The sequence below is a fragment of the Gadus morhua genome, chromosome 20, assembly GCF_902167405.1.
Source record: "Gadus morhua chromosome 20, gadMor3.0, whole genome shotgun sequence".
Taxonomy (NCBI): Eukaryota; Metazoa; Chordata; class Actinopteri; order Gadiformes; family Gadidae; genus Gadus; species Gadus morhua.
The window spans coordinates 1,749,822-1,772,321 of record NC_044067.1 but is presented as its reverse complement, the minus strand read 5'-3'; the positions used below and the strand labels follow the sequence as shown (position 1 = coordinate 1,772,321).

Genomic DNA, 22,500 nt, shown 5'->3' with positions numbered 1-22,500 from the left:
ATGAATGCCTGAACATGTATGAGCTTTAATTAAGTGTGTGTGTGTGTGTGTCTGTCTTTCTCCCTGTCTGTCCCTGTGTGTGCGTGCCCCTGTGTGTCTGTGTGTGTCCCTGTGTCTGTGTCCCTGTGTCTGTGTGTGTCCCTGTGTGTGAGTGTGTGTGTCCCTGTGTGTGTGTGTGTGTGTGTGTGTCCCTGTGTCTGTGTCCCTGTGTCTGTGTCCCTGTGTCTGTGTCCCTGTGTGTGTGTCTGTGTGTGTGTGTGTGCGTGCCCCTGTGTGTGTCTGTGTCCCTGTGTGTGTGTCTGTGTGTGTGTGTGTGCGTGCCCTGTGTGTGTCTGTGTCCCTGTGTGTGTGCGTGCCCCTGTGTGTGTGTGTGTTCCTGTGTGTGTGTGTGTGTGTGTGTGTGTGTGTCCCTGTGTGTGTGTGTGTGTGTGTGTGTGTGTGTCCCTGTGTGTGTGCGTGCCCCTGTGTGTGTGTGTGTTCCTGTGTGTGTGTGTGTGTGTGTGTGTGTCCCCTGTGTGTGTGTGTGTGTCCCTGTGTGTGTGTGTGTGTGTGTGTGTCCCTGTGTCAGTCCTTCCAGGCGGCGGTGGCGCTGGACGAGGCCGCCCCGGAGCCCCTCAGGTCCTCCCTGTTCTCCAACTTCGAGCCGCTCTACAAGTTCCACAGCAGCTTCCTCCGCGACCTGGAGCAGAGGGTGGCTCTCTGGTGGGTGTCCTCCCCCCCCTCCTCCTCCTCCTCCTCCTCATCCACCCTCCTCCTCCACCCTCCTCCTCCTCCACCCTCCTCCTCCTCCTCCTCCTCCACCCTCCTCCTCCTCCTCCTCCTCCACCCTCCTCCTCCACCTCCTCTTCCTCCACCCTCCTCCTCCTCCTCCACCCTCCTCCTCCTCCTCCTCCACCCTCCTCCTCCTCTTCCTCCACCCTCCTCCTCCTCCTCCTCCACCCTCCTCCTCCTCCTCCTCCACCCTCCTCCTCCTCCTCCTCCTCTTCCTCCACCCTCCTCCTCCTCCTCCACCTTCCTCCTCCTCCACCCTCCTCCTCCTCCTCCTCCTCCTCCTCCTCCAACCACCTCCTCCTCCTCCTCCTCCTCCTCTTCCTCCAACCACCTCCTCCTCCTCCTCCACCTCCTCCACCCCCTACAGTAGCACCACCCGCAGCGCCAGACCCCACCCTCACCTCACCCCCGTCAGCCCTCCCCATCCATGTCGAGGGGGGGGGGGGGAGGCCGACAGACAGACAGGCTGTCAGACAGACAGCCATTCATGTGATTCTTCCTTTTTAAATCATCAAATGCTTTTTACATTCTACCACATTGAGGCCTCGTGAGTGAGCTGGACGTTGCAGTCAGACATGACCATATTCAGAGGGTTCTATTGCTGAATCTCTGTTGGTTTTGCGCGTCAACCTGTTATATCCTTTTGCTAATGGGGGACGTTCAGACTGAAACGTAACACAGTAGCTCTTACCCCTGAAACCACACTCAAGTGCTCCATCTAGTGTTGGATCGGTGAAGCATCACGAAAACACATTCCAAGTCATTAGCATGTTTCCTGTGTAGCACCATGAGGTCCAGACACATCAATGTGTTTAACAAGCTTCCTCCCTCGGACACACGGAGGCTCGTCTGTCCGACGGTTGCGTTGAGGATGCATAATAACAGCTGTTCTCCTTCCGCTGGTCGTTTTACAGGGAGGGCCGCTCCAACGCCCACATCAAAGGAGAGTACCAGCACATCGGAGACGTCATGCTGAAGAACATCCAGGGGCTAAAGGTGAAACCTCTGAGATGATTCACTACTCACTTATAGAGCAGATGTTTGGAACCAAAATGACCTGCCCGTGATGTCAGGTAGAGTTTATTAAATAGCAGTAGTAGGGGAGGTTAAAGGACTTCAACAGACAGGTTGTGGATGTTAGGGATCGAACCAAGTGCCGTTCTTTGGTAGGGAGACCAACACCCTTGCCACTGGACTATTTATTTTCTTTCGCCTTTATTTATGTTTGAAGTCTCATTGAGGAGAGCAAGAGAGACTGGAAACTATCCCACCAATGTCTTTATATCCATGACGTGACGTTCAGTCCCCATCTGCAGACTAGATATGTGCACCGTTAAGCCCTGCAACTAACTCTGTCTCTCTGTCTCTGTCTGTCTGTCTGTCTGTCTGTCTGTCTGTCTGTCTGTCTGTCTGTCTGTCTGTCTGTCTGTCTGTCTGTATCTCTCACCCCCTCTCACCCCCCTTCCAGCCCTTGACAGCTAACCTCCAGCGCCAGGCGGAGGCCCTGGTGGACCTGGACCAGGCGTGCCGGTCCTCCCGCCGGCTGCAGGACGTGTGCCGGGACTTTGAGCTGCAGAAGGTGTGCTACGTCCCCCTCAACGTGTTCCTGCTGCGCCCGCTGCACCGCCTCACGCACTACAAGCAGATCCTGGAGCGCTTCTGCAAGCACTACCCGCCCACGCACGGGGACTTCAGGGACTGCCGAGGTAGGGGGGGGGGGGGCTTCAAAGTAAAAGCGTGGTTCACAGTCAGACAAACGGCGTGGCTCCAGTGCATCAAAGCGTTTGTAAATAGAAGAAGTCACTGTTGGGGTTTAAACCATAAGAGGTACATGATAAGGGTATTTACTTCAGCCTTGCTCCCCCAAACAAACAACAGGTTATGTAAGAAGTAAAGTACAAGCGTTAAATGTTCTACTGAGAGAAGAATGACAGGGGAATGGACTGCGTTTATATCGTGCTTCTCTAAACCGCGACCACTCCAACTGCTTGAGTCATAAACCGCCCACATTCACCCATTCATACACCGAGGTGTTTTCATTCATTCACCCATTCATACAGAGGTGGTGTCATTCATTCACCCATTCATACACAGGTGATGTCATTCATTCACCGAGGTGTTTTCATTCATTCACCCATTCATACAGAGGTGGTGTCATTCATTCACCCATTCATACAGAGGTGGTGTCATTCATTCACCCATTCATACAGAGGTGGTGTCATTCATTCACCCATTCATACAGAGGTGGTGTCATTCATTCACCCATTCATACAGAGGTGGTGGCATTCATTCACCCATTCATACAGAGGTGTTGTCATTCATTCACCCATTCATCCACAGACTTGGTGTCATTCATTCACACATTCATACACAGAGGTGTTGTCATTCATTCACTCATTCATACACCGGGGTGGTGTCATTCATTCACCCATTCACGAGCTGAGGTGGTGTTAGCCAACTGCTTCATGATTCATACCCACGAGCAAACCACTACTCGACCCTTATTGTGCGGCCACCGGGTCACTGGTACAACAGGTCGTCTGAGTGAACAATGTGTGTGGGAGCCGAGGCACAAAAGGTCAAATTGGGGACGCAAACATTTTCAGAGCTAGAGATGGAGTCCAGAGCCAAACGAGTATTTTGGTCTATGGTCAGAGTTCACCTGGACTCTGCATAGCCACCCCTGCACCCCTCATATGCACATCTTTTAGCTTGTACCTCCTGGAACTTAAGAATAGTACTTATCACTGTGTAGCATCTTATCCTAGCTTCCTTGTTGTGTACGGGGAATGGGTTAACCTAGTGATGGTTAGTGCTCGGCACTTGGTTCTATGAACATCCTCACTCTACCCACAGAGATATGTTGTTGTTTCTCCTTCTTCTGACAAATGTACTTATTGTAAGTCTCTTTGGATAAAAGCGTCTGCTAAACACCCCGACTGTAAACGTCTATGGTACTGTTCAACGTGACTTCATGTGCGTGTCTGTTGTCTCGGTCGGTGTGAAGCGGCTCTCGCGGACGTGACGGAGGTGGTGGAGCAGCTACGGGGCAGCATGCTGAAGATGGAGAACTTCCAGAAGCTCCTGGAGCTCAAGAAGGACCTCATCGGCATCGACAACCTGGTCATCCCTGGACGGGTGGGTGGAGGAGAGGCTATTTACTCCACCTAACGCCCTTATTAGGCCTTATCCACATGCTCAGAGAGCACCGTCACGCTCGGCTGTCTCCTAGTGTTCTGTGAGAGAGAGCAGCTGTACGACGTTAGGACTATTATCCCAGGGTCATCTGGTCAGGCTACAGCCCTCCATCTGCTATGAGTGAGTGAAACGCTCTGTGAGAATACCTGCTACAGCCGACTGCCCCGGCCTCTGTATCAGACCACTTCCATTTGTTCTGCTCCCGGCTCACTTCTGTCCATTAAGGGCATCTCTCTCCTGATTGGTCCGGGGAACACATCTTGCCTGTCAATCAACCCAATTTCCCAAAGGCGGAGAAACGTAGAGAGGGAGGGGACGTTGGTGCGGGGTTGTTTGGTTTCTAAATCTTGCCGTCTTGTGATTCTCTCTCTCTCTCTCTCTCTCTCTCTCTCTCTCTCTCTCTCTCTCTCTCTCTCTCTCTCTCTCTCTCTCTCTCTCTCTCTCTCTCTCTCTCTCTCTCTCTCTCTCTCTCTCTCTCTCTCTCTCTCTCTCTCTCTCTCTCTCTCTCTCTCTCTCTCTCTCTCTCTCTCTCTCTCTCTCTCTCTACATCTCTCTCTCTCTCTATACATCTCTCTCTCTCTCTATACATCTCTCTCTCTCTCTATACATCTCTCTCTCTCTCTATACATCTCTCTCTCTCTCTATACATCTCTCTCTCTCTCTATACATCTCTCTCTCTCTCTATACATCTCTCTCTCTCTCTATACATCTCTCTCTGTCTCTCTCTACATCTCTCTCTCTCTCTCTCTACATCTCTCTCTCTCTCTCTCTCTCTCTCTCTCTCTACATCTCTCTCTCTCTCGATCTCGCTCAAACGCGACGGCTTCACGGCCCTCATGATGTGACATGTGTTGTGTGTCATGTGACCTATGTTGTGTGTCATGTGACCTGTGTTGTGTGTTTCCCCAGGAGTTCATCCGGTTAGGTTGTCTCAGCAAGCTGTCGGGAAAAGGCCTCCAGCAGCGCATGTTTTTCTTGGTATGTTCCTCAGTATTGTGTGTTTTTCGGTATAAAGTAGTTGTTATGTTAAAATCTTATTTTCATGAAGTGTTATGACTTCATAATATCCGTCTCCGCCAGTCCCCAGAGTTGAGCCACTGACTCGTGGGGTAACAGAGTTTGATCTTTGATGGCGGTCTGATTTAAAACCTTTTATAAAACCTTTGGGCCGTAAACAACAGTCATCCCACACATAATATCCTTGGGATGCCTGGTTTAATCTTAATTGAATATCATTGAGTTATTAGAGCGGGGACATACCAGCGCTGTCCAGACACGACTTAAGACTTCTGACTGATGTCACCCTGCCCATTGGTGGCGGGGGGGGGGGGGGGGGGGGGTTGTACGTGACGAATGATGGTGGCTCTCAGCACTCTGTCCCCTCCTGTTAATGCTCCACTTGATCCCGGTTCATTAAGGCTGGCAGGAGCCCAGCGTCGGCTCCTCTGAGAGGCGCTGGAGTGTCTCTCTGGCCGTTCCCTCAGCAGGGTCAAATTACTCATGAACAGCAGGGATTTTTTGCCCTTTTTTTGAAGGACACTCATCTTGAATTACCGCATTTATTCACTTCCTCTCTCTCTCTCTCTCTCTCTCTCTCTCTCTCTCTCTCTCTCTCTCTCTCTCTCTCTCTCTCTCTCTCTCTCTCTCTCTCTCTCTCTCTCTCTCTCTCTCTCTCTCTCTCTCTCTCTCTCTCTCTCTCTCTCTCTCTCAGTTCAATGATGTCATTTTGTACACGAGTCGTGGGATGACGGCAACCAACCAGTTCAAAGTTCACGGCCAGCTGCCACTCCATGGCATGACGGTAAGAGACACACACACACACACACACACACACACACACACACACACACACACACACACACACACACACACACACACACACACACACACACACACACACACACACACACACACACACACACACACACATACATCTGAGTGGACACGCCCACCTGTAATGATGATGTCAGCAATGGATGGATTTTGAAGCGACTGCCCTCACCCCCGGTGGTTAAATAGGGAAACTGCTGCTCAAGCACGATGGTGAATGTATAAAAAAAATAATACTCTGTCTCTTAATCTGCAATGTGGCGAAAGGAACTTTAGGCGGTATTCAAGAGCTATAATTTGGGTGTCGTTTTTCTCAAATTCCGTAACCGTCTGTTAGCTATGAGTGAGTGAAACGCTCTGTGAGAATATGAGTCGCGGTTGCGAGCATGCCTCCGAGACCACCTCTCTGGGAGACTACTTAGATCGACCAATCAGGGCATCGCTACCCTGATTAGCCTCGGGAATCCTGCCTGTCAATCACGTCAAGTGGGTCATTGCGACACTTCTGGGGGACAGGGAACAATTTATGTGTTTAGTTAAAAAAATCGTCCCCTCTTCTTTTCTCCTCTCTTTCCATCAACCTTCCCATTGTACCCACAGTGTTACACTATAAGTGCACCGCCTTCTGACTCGTGCCAACCTCTGTGTGTTCCCCCAGATCAGGGAGAGCGAGGATGAGTGGGGTGTGCCCAACGCCTTCACTCTGATTGGTCAGCAGCAGTCGGTGGTGGTGGCCGCCAGGTAGCAGCATGATGTCGTCCTTCTGTTCATGATGAGGTCGCACATCTGGAAAGCGGAGCAACCAGGCTGCACACCAGAGCTCCCACTCTTTACTTACCCTGCTCACTGGGAGGGCTCAACGATTCCCATTACTAGACGATAACAACTATGTCTTAAGAAACTGAGGGGGTTTTATTTTTCTTATTAAGTTAACGTTCACTCCCATTGCTGCTCAGAGCCAAGGGCGCACCCACTCGACGACGAGGTCACCACTGGGCGCTGCGTTGCATGCTGATGCTTTCACACATGTGTGCGTTTGTGTGCACACTGTGTGCGTAAGCTGTGCGTGTGTGTTTTGAGATCGTGTGTGCGTGCGTGCGTGCGTGCGTGCCCTAACGTTCCCTCCATCCCCCCAGCTCCCTGTCAGAGATGGAGAAGTGGATGGAAGACATTAAGATGGCGATCGACCTGGCAGCCGAGACCAGCAACGGCCCGGCCTCAGACATCCTCAGCGTCGACAACAGTAAGACTCTCAATACGTCAAGGTGACACTAACGGGGACGTCCGGAAACATCAGAAGAATAGTACACGAATTGTCTGACATTTATGATTGTATACGTAAAGATTTTATCTTTGCTGAATTTATACAGTGTATGTATATATATGTATATATCTTTATATATATATATATACGTATTTTCATGGTTTTATGTTGGTCAGGTGGATTGAGCTGAACAGCCAATCCCACAGACTGTGAGTGAAACCAGAACGACTTCTGAAGAGTAGAGTCTGCTCGCTGTGTATTGCTCTCGCCGTGTTTATTTTCACCGATAAAGAACGACGTCATCGTTTCCATCCCGTTCTGATCTTTGTCCGGAGTAATGGCAGCGTTGACGTTGTTGTTCTTGGTGAGAACAAACAGTTCCGGAGCGTTCTACAGCGTGCGGTCTCTGAACACATCGTAGCTCACTTTTCCGTCAGCCTGCGTTGTGTTTCTACAGCAGCCAGTCAGACACCGTGTGGATCTGAAACCTTCACAGACACCTTCTCTAAGAGCGTCTGTGTCCAGAGACACCATGTGATGGCTTGGTAAACATTGACTAGTGTTGGCTCTCGCTGTTAACAAATGATGCGCCAATAGCTCCCCGCCTCCAGCCACTTGATGGTCAAAACAAATATGAGGCGAAAGAAAGTGGAATGCCCGGTTCTCCCCAGATCGAAGCTAGTCTGGTCAGGCTAGATATTTCGATATATTTATTCATTTAAACTCTAATTTGTGAGTAAGTGATATCCACGACTTGATCGGAAGCTAAACGGTAAATGGTAGTAAACGATCAACATTAAAACTTGGACTTCTCCTGTCTCGGCACCCATGTCTTTTAACACATAAGTCACTTAGCCCCCGAGCCACTTAGCCCCCAAGTCACTTAGCCCCCAAGTCACTTAGCACCCAAGTCACTTAGCAGCCAAGTCACTTAGCACCCAACGTCACTTAGCACCCAAAGTCACTTAGCACCCAAGTCACTTAGCAGCCAAGTCACTTAGCAGCCAAGTTACTTAGCAGCCAAGTCACTTAGCACCCAAAGTCACTTAGCCCCCAAGTCACTTAGCCCCCAAGTCACTTAGCCCCCAAGTCACTTAGCCCCCAAGTCACTTAGCACCCAAGTCACTTAGCACCCAAGTCACTTAGCAGCCAAGTCACTTAGCACCCAACGTCACTTAGCACCCAAAGTCACTTAGCACCCAAGTCACTTAGCACCCAAGTCACTTAGCAGCCAAGTCACTTAGCACCCAAAGTCACTTAACACCCAAAGTCACTTAGCACCCAAGTCGCTTAGCCCCCAAGTCACTTAGCACCCAAGTCACTTAGCAGCCAAGTCAGTTTGCCCACAAGTCTCTTAACACTCAAGTTACTTTGCACCCACATGGCCTGGGTTCATAGGTCAGCCCTTCCCCTGGTTGTAACGGCTCAACCTTACCTGACTTTCCCAGAATTCCCAGAGGACTCGTCGGCGGAGGCGGAGTCTGAGGACGACTTGGCGGCGCCCCGCGGCCCCCCGGAGAAGCCGCCCCCCCACCGTGCTAACACCACGGTGCACGTGTGCTGGCACCGCAACACCAGCGTGTCCATGCTGGACTTTAGCCTAGCTGTGGAGGTACCACCACAGAACCACCTAACTGCCCGCCTCCTGCCTCCTGCCTCCTTCCTTCTTTCCTTCCTTTCTTCCTTCCTTCCTCCCTCGCTGCCGCCTCCTGCCTCCTCTCTCGTCCGTATATGAGTGTCCGTGTCTGACGTGTTGCGTATCCTTGTTTATAATCCACGGTGGTGATCTTGTCTGTGGGAACAGTGCCCTCTAGTGGTGAATGTTGTCATTGTCTAATCTTATCATCATGCGCATGAAGTTCAGATCTGATCATGGTCTGAATAAATATATCTTACAACCTTTTTTTTTAGGCAGTACAATTTGATTTAAAAAAAATATAGAATATATATATCCAGAATTTAGTATATGGTTGCATATAAATCTGCTTCCATAATCAACTTGTCAATATGACTCGATAAATGATCAGGTCTGAGATGACATCATGATTTCCGTGCGGGTGCTGTTCCCATCGCTCCCCCCAGTGGCTCCCAGTACCCAGCGTGTGACCAGTTACCGGCAGCACCAGTCCCCGCCCTCCACTGGTCTGTTGGGCGGCTTCCATCTATCTGAGTCGCTTTGATGAGCAGAGCGACAGAGACCAGTATGGACGATGCTCCAGACATCCTCCCCACTAACCGATGTTCTCCCCACTGGTCCTGATGACCCCCCCCCCCCCCCCCCCCTCTGGGGCCCTAACCTCCGGTCCACAGCCCGGAGCCCAGGCCGGCGCCGCGGCGCGCGTTAGCACCCCGGGGTGCTACAGCACCCTGGGGTGCCCGCATGGCCGTGTTGAACCTACTCAGTCTCTGTGTTCTTCTCTCTCCTCCCTTCCTCCTTCTCTTCTTCTGTCGCTCTGCCCCTCTCCCTGTCCGTCTGTCTGTGTGTGTCTGTTTCCCTGTCTGTGTGTGTGTGTGTGTCTGTTTCCCTGTCTGTGTGTGTGTGTGTTTATTTCCCTGTATGTGTTTTTCTGTGTGTGTGTGTGTGTGTTCGTGTGATTCCCTGTGTGTCTTTGTGTGTGTTTCCCTGTATGTGTTTTTCTGTGTGTATATATATGTGTGTGTTTGTTTCCCTGTGTGTGTGTGTGTGTGTGTGTGTGTCTCCCTGTGTGGCTCCCTCACCCGCCCCCCCTCCCCCTGGTAGGGGACCCCAGTCCGCACAGTGAGGGTGGGGTCCCCCCGGTGGGGCCCTCGGGCCCCGTGCCCGTGTCTTTGATCTGCTGGTACCGCGCTCAGAGCCTCTCCTTTAGGGAATCCTGCCGGAGCCTGGAGGTAAAGCCGCAGCGCAGGCCCCGCCCACTCTATAGATAAGAGCTCTGCAGGCATTGGTCCACTGTGTAGCAGACGGCATTTGATTGGCTCCTGGGCTGTAAAACAGTTTAGTTCAAATTGCGTTCATAGAACGACTCCATTGGTTTAAATCAATACTTGGGTTGGTTTCAGTAAAAGCAATGATGGTGTCAAGATGATATGTGTTTACTTTGTATTAAGGTTATAGCCGTTCATCATAAATCTGTCTATACCCAAGGGTATCTGTAGCTGTAAACACCTCACCATTTTGGAAACACAACATTTAACATATGCATGAGAGACTTAGCATAGAGCCTTAGAACTTTACAATGTAGGGGATAGTGTTTGGATGAACGCTTTTCAAACATACATCGTGTAATCTGACGTGCCCCGGTGTCTTCTGCAGAACCAGCTGTCAGGGAACCTCCTGAGGAAGTTCAAGAACAGCAACGGCTGGCAGAAGCTGTGGGTGGTCTTCACCAACTTCAGCCTCTTCTTCTACAAGACCCACCAGGTGATGACCCTCTAAACTCTGGACCCCCTCTCTCTGTCCGTACCCCCGTCCCCGGTCCAAAGGACGGACGCGTTCTCACACACAGCGCTCTCTAACCGTGATGCACTCAGAGACGATAGCAGTTGATGTCTCAGCCCCGGTTCAGACACACAGTCACGCATTTACCCTCCTAAACATCATACAGCCCATCAAAAGTGATCCTTCCATCACACTATATATAAATTCTCACACCGGCTGCAGCCACGCAAGGCGAGACGGTGGAGCTCATCTCTGTGTGAGACCGTTGAGCTCTTCTCTGTGCGAGACCGTTGAGCTCTTCTCTGTGTGAGACCGTTGAGCTCTTCTCTGCCTGAGACGGTGGAGCTCTTCTCTGTGTGAGACCGTTGAGCTCTTCTCTGTGCGAGACCGTTGCGCTCTTCTCTGTGCGAAACCGTTGAGCTCTTCTCTGCCTGAGACGGTGGAGCGCTTCTCTGCGTGAGACCGTTGAGCTCTTCTCTCTGAGACCGTTGAGCTCTTCTCTGTGTGAGACCGTTGAGTTCTTCTCTGTGTGAGACCGTTGAGCTCTTCTCTGTCTGAGACCGTTGAGCTCTTCTCTGTCTGAGACCGTTGAGCTCTTCTCTGTCTGAGACCGTTGAGTTCTTCTCTGTCTGAGACCGTTGAGCCCATCTCTCTGAGACCGTTGAGCTCTTCTCTCTCTGAGACCGTTGAGCTCTTCTCTCTCTGAGACCGTTGAGCTCTTCTCTCTCTGAGACCGTTGAGCTCTTCTCTGTCTGAGACCGTTGAGCTCTTCTCTGCGTGAGACCGTTGAGCTCTTCTCTCTCTGAGACCGTTGGAGCTCTTCTCTCTGAGACCGTTGAGCTCTTCTCTGTCTGAGATCGTTGAGCTCTTCTCTGTGTGAGACCGTTGAGCTCTTCTCTCTGAGACGGTGGAGCTCTTCTCGGTGTGAGGCCAGTGTGATCCCCGGGCCGTACTGACGGTGGAACTCTCTCTCTCTCCCAGGACGACTACCCCCTGGCCAGCCTCCCCCTGTTGGGATACTCCGTCACGGTGCCCAGCGAGGCGGAGAACATCCACAAGGACTACGTCTTCAAGCTGCACTTCAAGTCCCACGTGTACTACTTCCGCTCCGAGAGCGAGTACACCTTCGAAAGGTGCGTCCGCTCGCCCCGTCAAGGGCTGTCCTGTTAGGGTTGGGTTCTCTGCTGCGCTCAATTGGGTTCCGATGGGTTCTGCATGGTTATATTGGGCTATGGGAGTTCACTTTGGTTCTGTTGGGTTATTTGGGGTTCAGTTGGATTCAATTGGGTTCCATAGGGTTCTATTGAGTTATTTACGGTTATTTGGGGTTCCGTTGGGTTCGATTCAGTTATTTCGGGTTATTTGGGGTTCCTTTGGGTTTTATTCAGTTATTTGGGGTTCCGTTGGGTTCTGTTCAGTTATTTTGGGCTCTGGGTTTCATAGGGTTCTCTTGGGTTCTGCAGTATCGGTTGCGACCTCTTGGGTTCTGGTGGTCGTGCCAAGAGACTAACGCCCCGACTGTTGTTCGCAGGTGGATGGAGGTGATCCGCAGCGCCACCGTTCCTTCCAGCAGAACCCGGATCCAGAACCGGAAGAACGAGACCATTCCTCACTGAGCCAACCCACTACCCCCAAACCACCTCTCTCTCTGTCTTTCTGTCTATCTCTCTCTCTGTCTTTCTGTCTTTCTCTCTCGCTCTCGCTCTCGCTCTAGCTCTCGCTCTGTCTCTCTCTCTCTCACTCTGTCTCTCTCTCTCTGTCTCTCCTTCTCTCTGTCTCTCTCTCTCTCTTTCTCTCTCTCTCTTTCTCTCTCTGTCTCTCTTTCTCTGTCTCTCCTTCTCTCTGTCTCTCTCTCTCTAGCTCTGTCTCTGTTTCTGACCCTCTCTCTGTCTCACTCTCACTCTCACTCTCTCACTCAAACCACTCCTCAAAGCCAGGGTTTTTATCTGGTGGTTGAAGTTCTACATTTGAGTTCAGATGTTTTTTTCTCCCCAGACATTCCCTCAGTTTCCCCCGCCCGGCTTTGAGTTCCTACTCGTACCGGGACCTTTGTACAGCAGCCGTGTCCCGGGATATACGTGGTGCTTTTCGATGCTTTAATGGTGACACGTCCGCTGGTTTAGACGGCATCAGAGGCTGTGTTTCTTTGCCGTTTTTACTCAACTCTGAAACCTCTTTTTTAAGACCTCATTTTATACCGTTTTTCTAAATGGTCTGAACCACTACCAATCTTTCTGGTTTTTACTTTATTTCTTTTCTTTTCATCGAGTTGTTTTGACAAGACGTATACGTGGATAGATATTTCCAAAAAAAATAACGATATCTATATATATATAGATATAGGTCCAAAATGGTACTACGATCACGACACTGTCATCAGGATTTTGTGTACTTTTTTCATCTCTTGAAAACAGGTGCTTTGGTGAATCCCAGAGCTCTAGTGCCAAACACTTTCAAATTCTATTTTGCTACGAAAAGGTGCATCTTGTGTGAGTTGATGTCAGACGTGAGCCCTCGTTTCAGTGGTGCACGATGCATTGTGTTCTTGTGAGAAAACAAAATTGTGACGTCAATCGCAAACAAATCACCATCACAAAATTGAAAACTATTTAGATGTATTTTTTAAATCTACGATGCGTAGCAATGCAGTCAGGGTAGCTAACATCTACACTTATTCCATTTCAAGTAAATCCTTCTTTTTTTTACCATATTTCCTGATCTTTGTTGTATGCATACTTTTTATTCTATGGATTTTTTTTTATGAAGTATTGAGAGGTAATCTAACGTTGACTGTATGGTGGAGATATGAGATACTGATTATTTGTGTATGAAGGAAAATTGAAATGGAAAGCTTTTAATGATGGTGTAAAATAAAAAGAAAAGGTTTAAACTTTCAGCTCCAAACACCGTTGTGTTGAATGGCTGGTGTGAAGAGATGTTTTATGGAACTGAACTCGACAGAAATATGCATAAAACAGGGTTACTGCGGCGTAGCATTTTAGATGGTTAACGTCAGTTCTTTGGAATTGTTTTTCATACAACAGAGAGCTCTTTGGAAATGAAAGCAATAAACACCTCATTTGAACTCGGTTTGTGTCGACTGTTTGTGGTCAACAAATATGTACACAACGTTACATTATTCAAATGATTTTCACTAAACAAATTTAATCCAATTTGGTGTTGGCCGCTAACACAGAAGGATCCAAAACACAGCCTCAGGCTACAACCCAAAATACAAGGCATCCATTTTAAGATAACATTTCGTAATAGAATAAAGATGATAAACTGGTTGCAACCGTTCATCAATAAACATCAAATTGGAATCACTGCAGTAGGCTAGATTGTCATTTCTTATCTGGCTTGTGAATGTGCTCGCTCTATTTCACTAAATTCATGCATTCATTTGACCCCATGACTATTGTGTGCCGAGTTTATTTCATCACAGTTTGCCAGCCACGGTTAGATTACACATTTATCTTCATTTGCCTGTTGGTCTTTTTCTACATAAATCCAATTATTCTCAGCAATTATTAAGGATTTTCTTCAATTTTTTGAGGGATGTAGAATTTTGGCGCATTCCTCCAGGTGGCGTCACTGCTCCAGGTGTGAGAACGGCCAGGCTCTGATGGCTTCAGCCCGGGCGTGTGAACGCAGGGCCTCACCGTAATGACCCACGGCTGTTCCTCTGAACCAGTCATCTGAGACGAAATCAAACGCACACTTCTGCCAGAAATCCGATATGATCGAGTGTGAACGTAAAGTTTGGCATGATAATCTCCTAAATTATAAAATTACTGCACAGTAACAACGGTGAATACAATATCCATTTCATTTAATCATGATATCCATGATGTTTCATAGTTACATTGTCCTAAAGATTGCATCATTTGGTGACACGTGCACATTAGTCTCCACAGCCGAACCACAGGCCTCGTTAGATTAAATAAATATTCTTCCTACAGTAATAGTAAACCAAACCGATATACCAGTCCTGTCTGAAGCGGGCAGGATCAAAGCTGCGCAAAGTCCGAACGAGGTGAGTGATAAACCGCGGTGGGCGGGGCTTCGACCGGAGAGGGGAGGGGCCACGTATGGCCGACGGGATTACGCCTTCTGTGTGGCGCAGGGCTGGGAATAAACCGACCGCGTTCACAGAGCGGCGAAGTACATACAGAAAGTATGGGGATTACCATGTCAACAATACCTAGGAGGAGAAGTACCCTGGAACGGATGTAAACCAACCCAAAGTCACAGCATGAGCTCGGGAGGTAGGCCTACTGCTGAATTACAACATGCTCCGGCTCCAGACTCGTGGTGCGCTGTAGCGGGATCAGAGAAGCGGATAAACCGGTTGATTAATTCACTTTTTTGAGCGAACTCCGGTAAACATTGTCAGTTCTGCCCTCATTAATGAGAGCTGGATGCGCAACGATGGCCACCCCAACTCAGCCCGAGACGAGGAAGTTTACGCGGGGGCTGGGCAAGCCTGGCACGGCCGCTGAGCTGAGGCAGAGCGTCTCGGAGGTGGTGAGGACATCCGCCCTGGTGGTAAGTACCCAAGAACCCCGATCCTCTCCTTGTCTTTCGAATGTATGCTGTTCCAAGGTTCCCCCCGAGGCACAGGAAGGTGCAGCCCGCTTCTCCTCCAAAGAAAGCAACCCAACACGAACTTCCTCTCCTGGAGTTGAGACCCCATCCCCTCCCCTCCCGTGCAGGACTTCAACGTGTTTGTGTGTTTTGTATGAATAATAAACACGTGGTTGCCATTTACCCACCGTCAACGTTCTTAAAACGTGCACATCCGAGCAGCCTGTTTATGGCAAATTGATCCTTTTTTGTCAATTCACAACAGCTGCTTATGTTGTATGAAGAATGAGTTTCGTTTTATTGTTTTTTATTTATTTGTGTAAATCATGCGGCTGAGCCTGTTCTTATCAACATCACTAACTTGAAACGTGAATGGCCTTCTCCTAGTCGTGCGCTTTAATGCACCAACCATTGCCATAGTTAACCAAGTCTCCAGGCACTAAGCATTGAAGAACTCGACATGCAGTTCCCTTCACTGTATATGTTTTGCGTCCAGGACACAGACAACGCATTGCCTAATACGTGTCCATCCTGTAAAAAAAAAACTCTCTGAAGGAGAGTAGTGCTGGTCTGTTGCCATGTTGTGATCAGTGTTTGGTTGGATGTTGGGTCTGCTTGGTGTACAACTTTCCTGGGGTTGCTAGGTAACGGAACCGGACACCATCCAGGCTCTCTGTCAGAGAAATGGAATCCCGTGTACGGATCGCAGACTCAGGACCACACCTTCAGATTATTTATTCATTCTCTGTCTTGTGGGGTCCCAGAAACGGAGCCAGAGGCAGCAGGGGTGAGAGAGAGTGAGAGAGAGAAAAGAAAACGGATCCAGAAATGTTTGCGTGAGAGTGCTTGGACTTGTTTAGAAGTGAAAGGAACCAAACTGTAATGTATCCACACACTGCATTGTAGTGCCAGTGTGTGTGTTTGGATATATATTTCATACGTATGGATCCCCTTCCTGGAAACGGCACACTGCCTATTTGCTAAATTGCCCGAGTCGTAGGGTGCAGCAGGCCGAGCTGTGGTGGCTGAGCTCAGAGAAGCTCCTCAGCAGGACAGGATTGTGATTGTGACACAGAGAGTCCGTCCACACACTTTCATAAGGAATTCCACCGTGAAAACATGTACATAACTTGTGACATAGAGCCAGGATTGTTGCCTCCTCCTCCATCGCTCGATAATTTGTGCGTTCCGTTTACACTGGAGCACAATTGTGCGCCTATTGTGTGTGTGTGTTGCCTGTTCTGGCCCCCTCTCCCCCAGCTCTCAAACGGCTATAGAAACACGTTATTCTTTTTAAATGCCAAATCAAACACTCACTGACACCAGGGCTGATATCCTCCACAGGGACTTCAGAGCGCGAGTCAAGTGCTCTGCTCTGAGATGCTTTCCAAAGGTTATCCCAACGCTGTGCTTTTATTGTGAAGGCGAGAGCCTTTTGTTTATTGTGGTGGTGCTGAGTAAAGCGGGGGGTGACAGTGGGCGCAGCTGACACACTCTGTGTTCCTCCGGCCTGCGGTGCGCTCTTGAATACCATTAGCCCTGATAACGTCTGTCTCCTCCGCTGGAAGATCCCACCACATTCCCCCTCCTCATCAGCGGGGCTGTCGCCCCGTCGGATCACTAAATGAATCCAATGCTATCCCTCCCTTCTCTCAACACGTGTCATCACCCTTCCACTGGTGAGTTACCAAACTCTGGGGAAAACATTCGCTTGATTGGATAAGTATATGACGCAGCAGCGAGGCTGTTATGCAATTTAAATCAATACAGATACACACACACACACACACACACACACACACACACACACACACACACACACACACACACACACACACACACACACACACACACACACACACACACACTCAGCCTCTCCAGCCCACTAAGGGTGATGTAAGAGGACAGCGGTTGGTTGTGATTGGTCCTGACCTCCGGCAACTGTGAGGCAGATGGGTATCATTTGTAGCCGCTAACGTTGTTAGCAGTTCTCAGCTAGTCCACAGCTGACTGTCTCTGGCTATGTGTACATTACAAGTATGGTGTTTCTTTCCTCCTTTTGCTCCGGCAATGTGTAATAAACGCTGAGACATCAGTATTTATTTATAGCAAACTAGGTATCCATGATAATATTACGTGTGTGTGTGTGTGTGTGTGTGTGTGTGTGTGTGTGTGTGTGTGTGTGTGTGTGTGTGTGTGTGTGTGTGTGTGTGTGTGTGTGTGTGTGTGTGTGTGTGTGTGTGTGTGTGTGCGCGCGTGCGCGCGCGCTTATCTTTACTCAATCTCAAGAGGATGTTTGATGGGGAACACCTACATTTCCGAGCGACTCCGTTCCCACGCCTGATGGTGAAACTCCTGAAGCTCTGGTCCAAGTTCACCACCCTCTCCATACTGCCTGGTCTCCTGCTTCCAGGAGGATCCAGGAAGCAGGTCCTTCATGGAGCTGTCAGGCTTAGAGAACAAAGCGCACCTTGTGTTGTTCCTCATGCGTCAATAGCACACCCTCCGTCACCACCCGCGACCCTCCGTGCGCCTTATCAGCTCCACTTGCTTTTGCTTTTGCTTTCCGTCTCCAAATGTTTGCTCTCCGAAAACGGGAGTCCCCGGTCGTTTTCAGGTCACAGCCACACTGAGCCCTGTCGTGCCTACAGAGACGCTTCTCTGAAATCAGATGTTCTTATCAGCCGTTACCTCAAGTGGCCTCGCTGAGCCGCCATCTAGTCCTCCAGTAGTGTCTATCTAGTTTTGTGATGACTAGGTTCCCTAAGTCTGCTACTTATCTCTAACGACAGAGTACACATGGACTTTGATCCATTAAAGTTTAACGGTGGTTGTGTTTGGTCAACACATAAACCATTATTTATGCTTTATCTACCACACCCTTTTGGGAGAATCGCCGCCTAAATGACATGCTCTGAATATACGAGCTTATCCCTCCCTGAAGACCACTTCCACAACAGTGCTATCATTGGATATGGTGGTGCTGTTTGTTCATGTTGATATTCTAATGAATCCATATGCTTTCTACTTTTCATGATGAATATAAAACATAAGCACAAAATATACAGATTGTGTCTCCCCCCTTTGAAGAGGTCAAAACAACGGCGGTGGTTTAGCGAACCATCGTCTGTCCTTCTGTCGGACACAGCCTGTCAGTCTGACAGGGGCGGTCCCGTTGAGAGGTCAGACACCCCCCTCTCTCTCTCTGCTCTGTGAACCCCCGTCTCTGTAACTGATCCCCGCCGGCACGGCTCCCTATATGGCTCCGGTTCTGCCTCTCTCTCTCTCTCTCTCTCTCTCTCTCTCTCTCTCTCTCTCTCTCTCGAGGTTCTCCTTACACGTTGACCGTCGTCTCTGTTCATCTGTCCCTCCGCCGTCTCTAGGGACATAAAATCATCTGTTCGCACTTTGAAAAAGACCTGCATTGAGTGCATTGGTAAATGGACCCCCCCCTTCTCCCCCCCTGCACAGACCTACAGAGTGAGGGTTAGGTTGATTAGGAGGGGGGGGGGGGGGGGAGATGTAAGGACAGTCGACCTGATGAGTTTTGTGGCGGGGTCAATAATGCATGAGCACCTTCTAGTAACCATTGCAACCATTAGAGAGACTGCTTTCTGGCAACTTAATCCTCTGGGGACAAGGCTCTCTCCAGCGAACCGGTAAACCTTCCAGGAAGTCAAGTGAGAACAGGAGTCCGGCGCCGCTATACAGTTACACAAGGACCCAGGAACCCGCCGCATGAACGACGGGTTCTGCTGCTGCTTTGGCACCTGTTCCTCGTGAAGGTTGTTGTCATGGCATTCCAAGCCGTCCGCAAGGCATACAGCTGGCACCAGGAGATATCTCCCTCGGATAATCAATCTTTCTACCAGTCTGGGCTTCTTTCCTTTCAGTTGTTGTCGTCAAGTTGATGTCTTTCTAGTTTTTAATTTGTGCATCTTTCAAAGTAACTGTTACTGCGTTAAAGTGTCAAAGTAGGCCCTCGGCATAAACTCTATCTACGTCCGCGTATGAAGCATCTTGTTCCCAACCCAGACAACCGCAAAGGCATTAGTGAGGCAGGGCTGGCAGAATGAGTGGCTTAAACCCAAAACTACCAAAACCTTGTCAACAACAAATGAGAAACGATCAAGCCTGTCTGCTTAAAACCGGGTTGGGTGGAGTAATGGATGCAGTAATTGCAACAAGATTTGTCAGTAAAGTCCGCAGACACAGAAATTCCAACATGGCTGTTAGTCAACGAGTGAGAGGATGGTCCGAGGCCACAGCTGTTACCTCGTTATATCTCCATCAGCCTGCGGGGGTGTCCAGTGGACGGGGGAGAGGAGAGCGGGTGGGTGACCTCACATCGCGATCAAAATCGCGATGTAATTGAACGCGGTATGCAAATCACAAAAGCTGCGATTTGAAAAAAAGAAGTGATTTGTTACCGTTACTGACTGGAAAGCAGTACGATTCTTTTATTTTTATTTTACAATTCAATAGTTAAATAAAGAAGTTTATAATATAAATTATTATAAACTTATAATATATAATATAAAGACCTGGCCTGAAGGAAAGAGCAGTTTTTATGTTGACTGATTCCAATGTTGTGTTGGTCATCCTAAAGAATGATTTATTTCTTTTTTAGTGAATAATACACAACATAAGGAACATAATCAATTATACATTAAATCGCAATCGCAATATTGGTCAGAATAATCACAATTAGATTATTTCCCCAAATCGTTCAGCCCTCCGTTGGGCTCCAGGCCCGGAGGTGGAGAGCTCGGTGGTCTGGATGGAAACGTAATTTAAATCCAATTGGAGGAATTTGAAGACGAATCAGTTTACTTTCCAAATTCAAGAGAATCTTGTCATTTATGGTTTTGCTGCAAAACCAATAACTAAATATGAGATCAAAGCAAAGAAAGTTTTTCATATTTCACAACTTATTTTTCTTTGTACAAATCGGTCCAGTCTAACATCTGCAGCACACAGTTCAAACACGACAATAGTCTCGTTTGCACCACATCCATATTTGTTTTCTTCTTTCGGGTTTGTTTCTTGTCCACAACTAGGACGACAATTTGAAATATTTGTTCATTACATAACTGTTCCATTATGAAAGTCCTTATTTCCTTCCGGTATTATTTGATCCAGAAGCAGTCTAGCTCACACAACCTTCCAGAACCCCTCCTGTCTCCCTCCTGTCTCCCTCCTGTCTCCCTCCTGTCTCCCTCCTGTCTCCCTCCTGTCCTCCTGTCGGACGTCCGTCCATCAAGCCGTTCGTTAAACAGCCCTGAACTCCTGCCCAGAGCGCGCCCCCCCTCGTCACAGCAGGATGTCCCTTTATAGACCCCCCCCCCCCCCCCCAGGGCACCAGTGGTCCCAGACACCACTGGGTTTCCTGTACTGGTTGTGCTGGTGTGTATTGGTGGTGCTGTGGTTTGGATCCACCCCCACTGCGGTGTGTCTTCAGTCCCAGACTTGTTTGGGGACACGGGGGGGAATGGAGATAGGGGTCTGGGGGGGGGGGGGGGGGGTAGTGGGTGTAACCATAACAGAGGAGGCTGCTTAGCCAGGGGGGGTCTTCCTGTGAACAAGTGCAGGAATCTTTCCACCCCCCCCCCCCCCCCCCTCATCTCAGAAGATATAGCCTGTCTTTATACTTGTGACATTTCTCCTGACTCCATACCAGATATAGCACCGGCTAAATCTGGTATGGAATAGAAGTGTTTATACATGCCTACATATATAGGGTGTGTGTGTGTGTGTGTGTGTGTGTGTGTGTGTGTGTGTGTGTGTGTGTGTGTGTGTGTGTGTGTGTGTGTGTGTGTGTGTGTGTGTGTGTGTGTGTGTGTGTGTGTGTGTGTGTGTGTGGTCCAGTGGAGACACAAAGCATTTGGTAGCACTGAGGTGCTAAGTCTCCGGCGATCCTCTGGTCCAATCACAGCCTAGAAGGGCTGTGATTGGACGGAGAGGCTGGGTGGTCCGTGCTACGGGGCCCGCCCGTTTGTTTAACATCGGCGATGCCCGCCTATTCTGCACATAAACAGCCGAGCTGGCGGAGTCAGACCTCACACCCTCCGTCCCCCACTCACACACACTGCCCGATCCCGCGGGATTTCAGGGTCCCCTCACATACAGCCGCGAGATCACGCAGGATTTCAGGGTCCCCTCACTATATTAACATCTGATGCCTGCTCCTCAAGCTGTGATGTCACACTCGCACCCCACAGACAGACAGACAGACAGACAGACAGACAGACAGACAGACAGAAATCCAGAAATCCAGACATCCATCCATCCGTCCATCCGTCCGTCCGTCCGTCCGTCCGTCCGTCCGTCCGTCCGTCCGTCCGTCCGTCCATCCATCCATCCATCAGCTCTCATGTGTTCTTACCCGGCTGAGCCAATGGGATCAGAGTTGGCGTATTATTAGTTGAGTTACATTTCTGTATCTCTCTCCTGTCCCTGAACACGTCTGTGGATTGATCTGTGAGGATCACATGGAGGTCTCCTGTATGTAACATAAACCCGTTTCTATAAAGAGGAGATGTTAAACCTCATCAGGTGAACATCTTTAGACGTCCAAACCCTCATTACTTCCTCCCTCTGGGGAGTTAGGGCGTTCTATATCTGATGACGGACCCTTTGTCGAATACTTAAAGCACGTTTATCGCTGGCTCCACGCACTGTACAAATTAGCATGGCTGTGCGTTTCCAGTCATCTTACGATGCATCTGCTGACGTTCATGGTTGCACCCCACTACCACAACCAGCACCCCACTAGTACAACTAGCCCCCCTCCCCGACAGCACCCCTCACTACAGCCCCCCTCCCCTACAGGCAGCGGGTCACATGACACACAGCACCTTTAAAAAGGTCAACAAACGGGGGTCGAGACGAAGAGGCAGGACCCCCTCACCGTCGCCCAGCAGCTCAACTGGGTTGTTATTCTCCACTGGGCGCTGAACCAGTGCCGGAGACTTTGAAGTGGCTGCAGCCTGGACTGACTGGGTCAGTCCGCCCGCCACACACTGCTCACGTGAGGATTAAGCCCCTGGGATTACCCCCTGAACAGCAGCGCTAGGCCACGCGGGGAGACGTGACCCGCCTGGCCGCGTGCAACCAGTGGCTGGCCGGACCAGTGGCTGGCCGGACCAGTGGCTGGCCGGACCAGTGGCTGGACGGACCAGTGGCCGGTCGGACCAGTGGCCGACGTTTCATTGAGCTACGTTGGGTGTTCCTGGAGGGTTCATTGATCCTTTTGTTCCCCCAGTGATTGTTTTATCAATGCAAAACTTCCCTTTCCAAATCCTTCCCTGCTGGTGACCGATGATCGTGTTCTAGTGGTAACCGGGGGGTAACGGGGCGGTAACCGGGGGGTAACGGGGCCAACCGGGGCGTAACCGTGGTTGAGTTGATGCATCGCATCAAACAGAAAGTT

General features: G+C 49.7%; 2 protein-coding genes across 5 annotated transcripts in view; both read left to right on the top strand.

Annotated features, from left to right (window-relative positions):
• Nucleotides 1–13,569, top strand: part of LOC115532755 (FERM, ARHGEF and pleckstrin domain-containing protein 1) — a 64,008-nt gene extending 50,439 nt beyond the window's left edge. For both annotated transcript variants that reach the window (XM_030342635.1, XM_030342634.1), the window contains exons 16-27: nucleotides 569–702; nucleotides 1,686–1,767; nucleotides 2,240–2,477; nucleotides 3,779–3,909; nucleotides 4,879–4,947; nucleotides 5,681–5,770; nucleotides 6,458–6,540; nucleotides 6,936–7,042; nucleotides 8,512–8,675; nucleotides 10,356–10,463; nucleotides 11,463–11,614; nucleotides 12,013–13,569. In XM_030342635.1, the coding sequence (XP_030198495.1) occupies nucleotides 569–702; nucleotides 1,686–1,767; nucleotides 2,240–2,477; nucleotides 3,779–3,909; nucleotides 4,879–4,947; nucleotides 5,681–5,770; nucleotides 6,458–6,540; nucleotides 6,936–7,042; nucleotides 8,512–8,675; nucleotides 10,356–10,463; nucleotides 11,463–11,614; nucleotides 12,013–12,097 (1,443 nt within the window). In that variant the 3' untranslated portion in view covers nucleotides 12,098–13,569. The remainder of the gene's footprint in view (nucleotides 1–568; nucleotides 703–1,685; nucleotides 1,768–2,239; nucleotides 2,478–3,778; nucleotides 3,910–4,878; nucleotides 4,948–5,680; nucleotides 5,771–6,457; nucleotides 6,541–6,935; nucleotides 7,043–8,511; nucleotides 8,676–10,355; nucleotides 10,464–11,462; nucleotides 11,615–12,012) is intronic.
• Nucleotides 13,570–14,577: 1,008 nt separating this feature from the next.
• The window catches only part of LOC115532754 (dedicator of cytokinesis protein 9), an 81,914-nt gene continuing 73,991 nt past the window's right edge, over nucleotides 14,578–22,500 (top strand). For 2 of the 3 annotated variants that reach the window (XM_030342633.1, XM_030342629.1), the window contains exon 1: nucleotides 14,578–15,029. In XM_030342633.1, the coding sequence (XP_030198493.1) occupies nucleotides 14,892–15,029 (138 nt within the window). In that variant the 5' untranslated portion in view covers nucleotides 14,578–14,891. The remainder of the gene's footprint in view (nucleotides 15,030–22,500) is intronic. The other variant, XM_030342632.1, reaches the window with a different exon arrangement.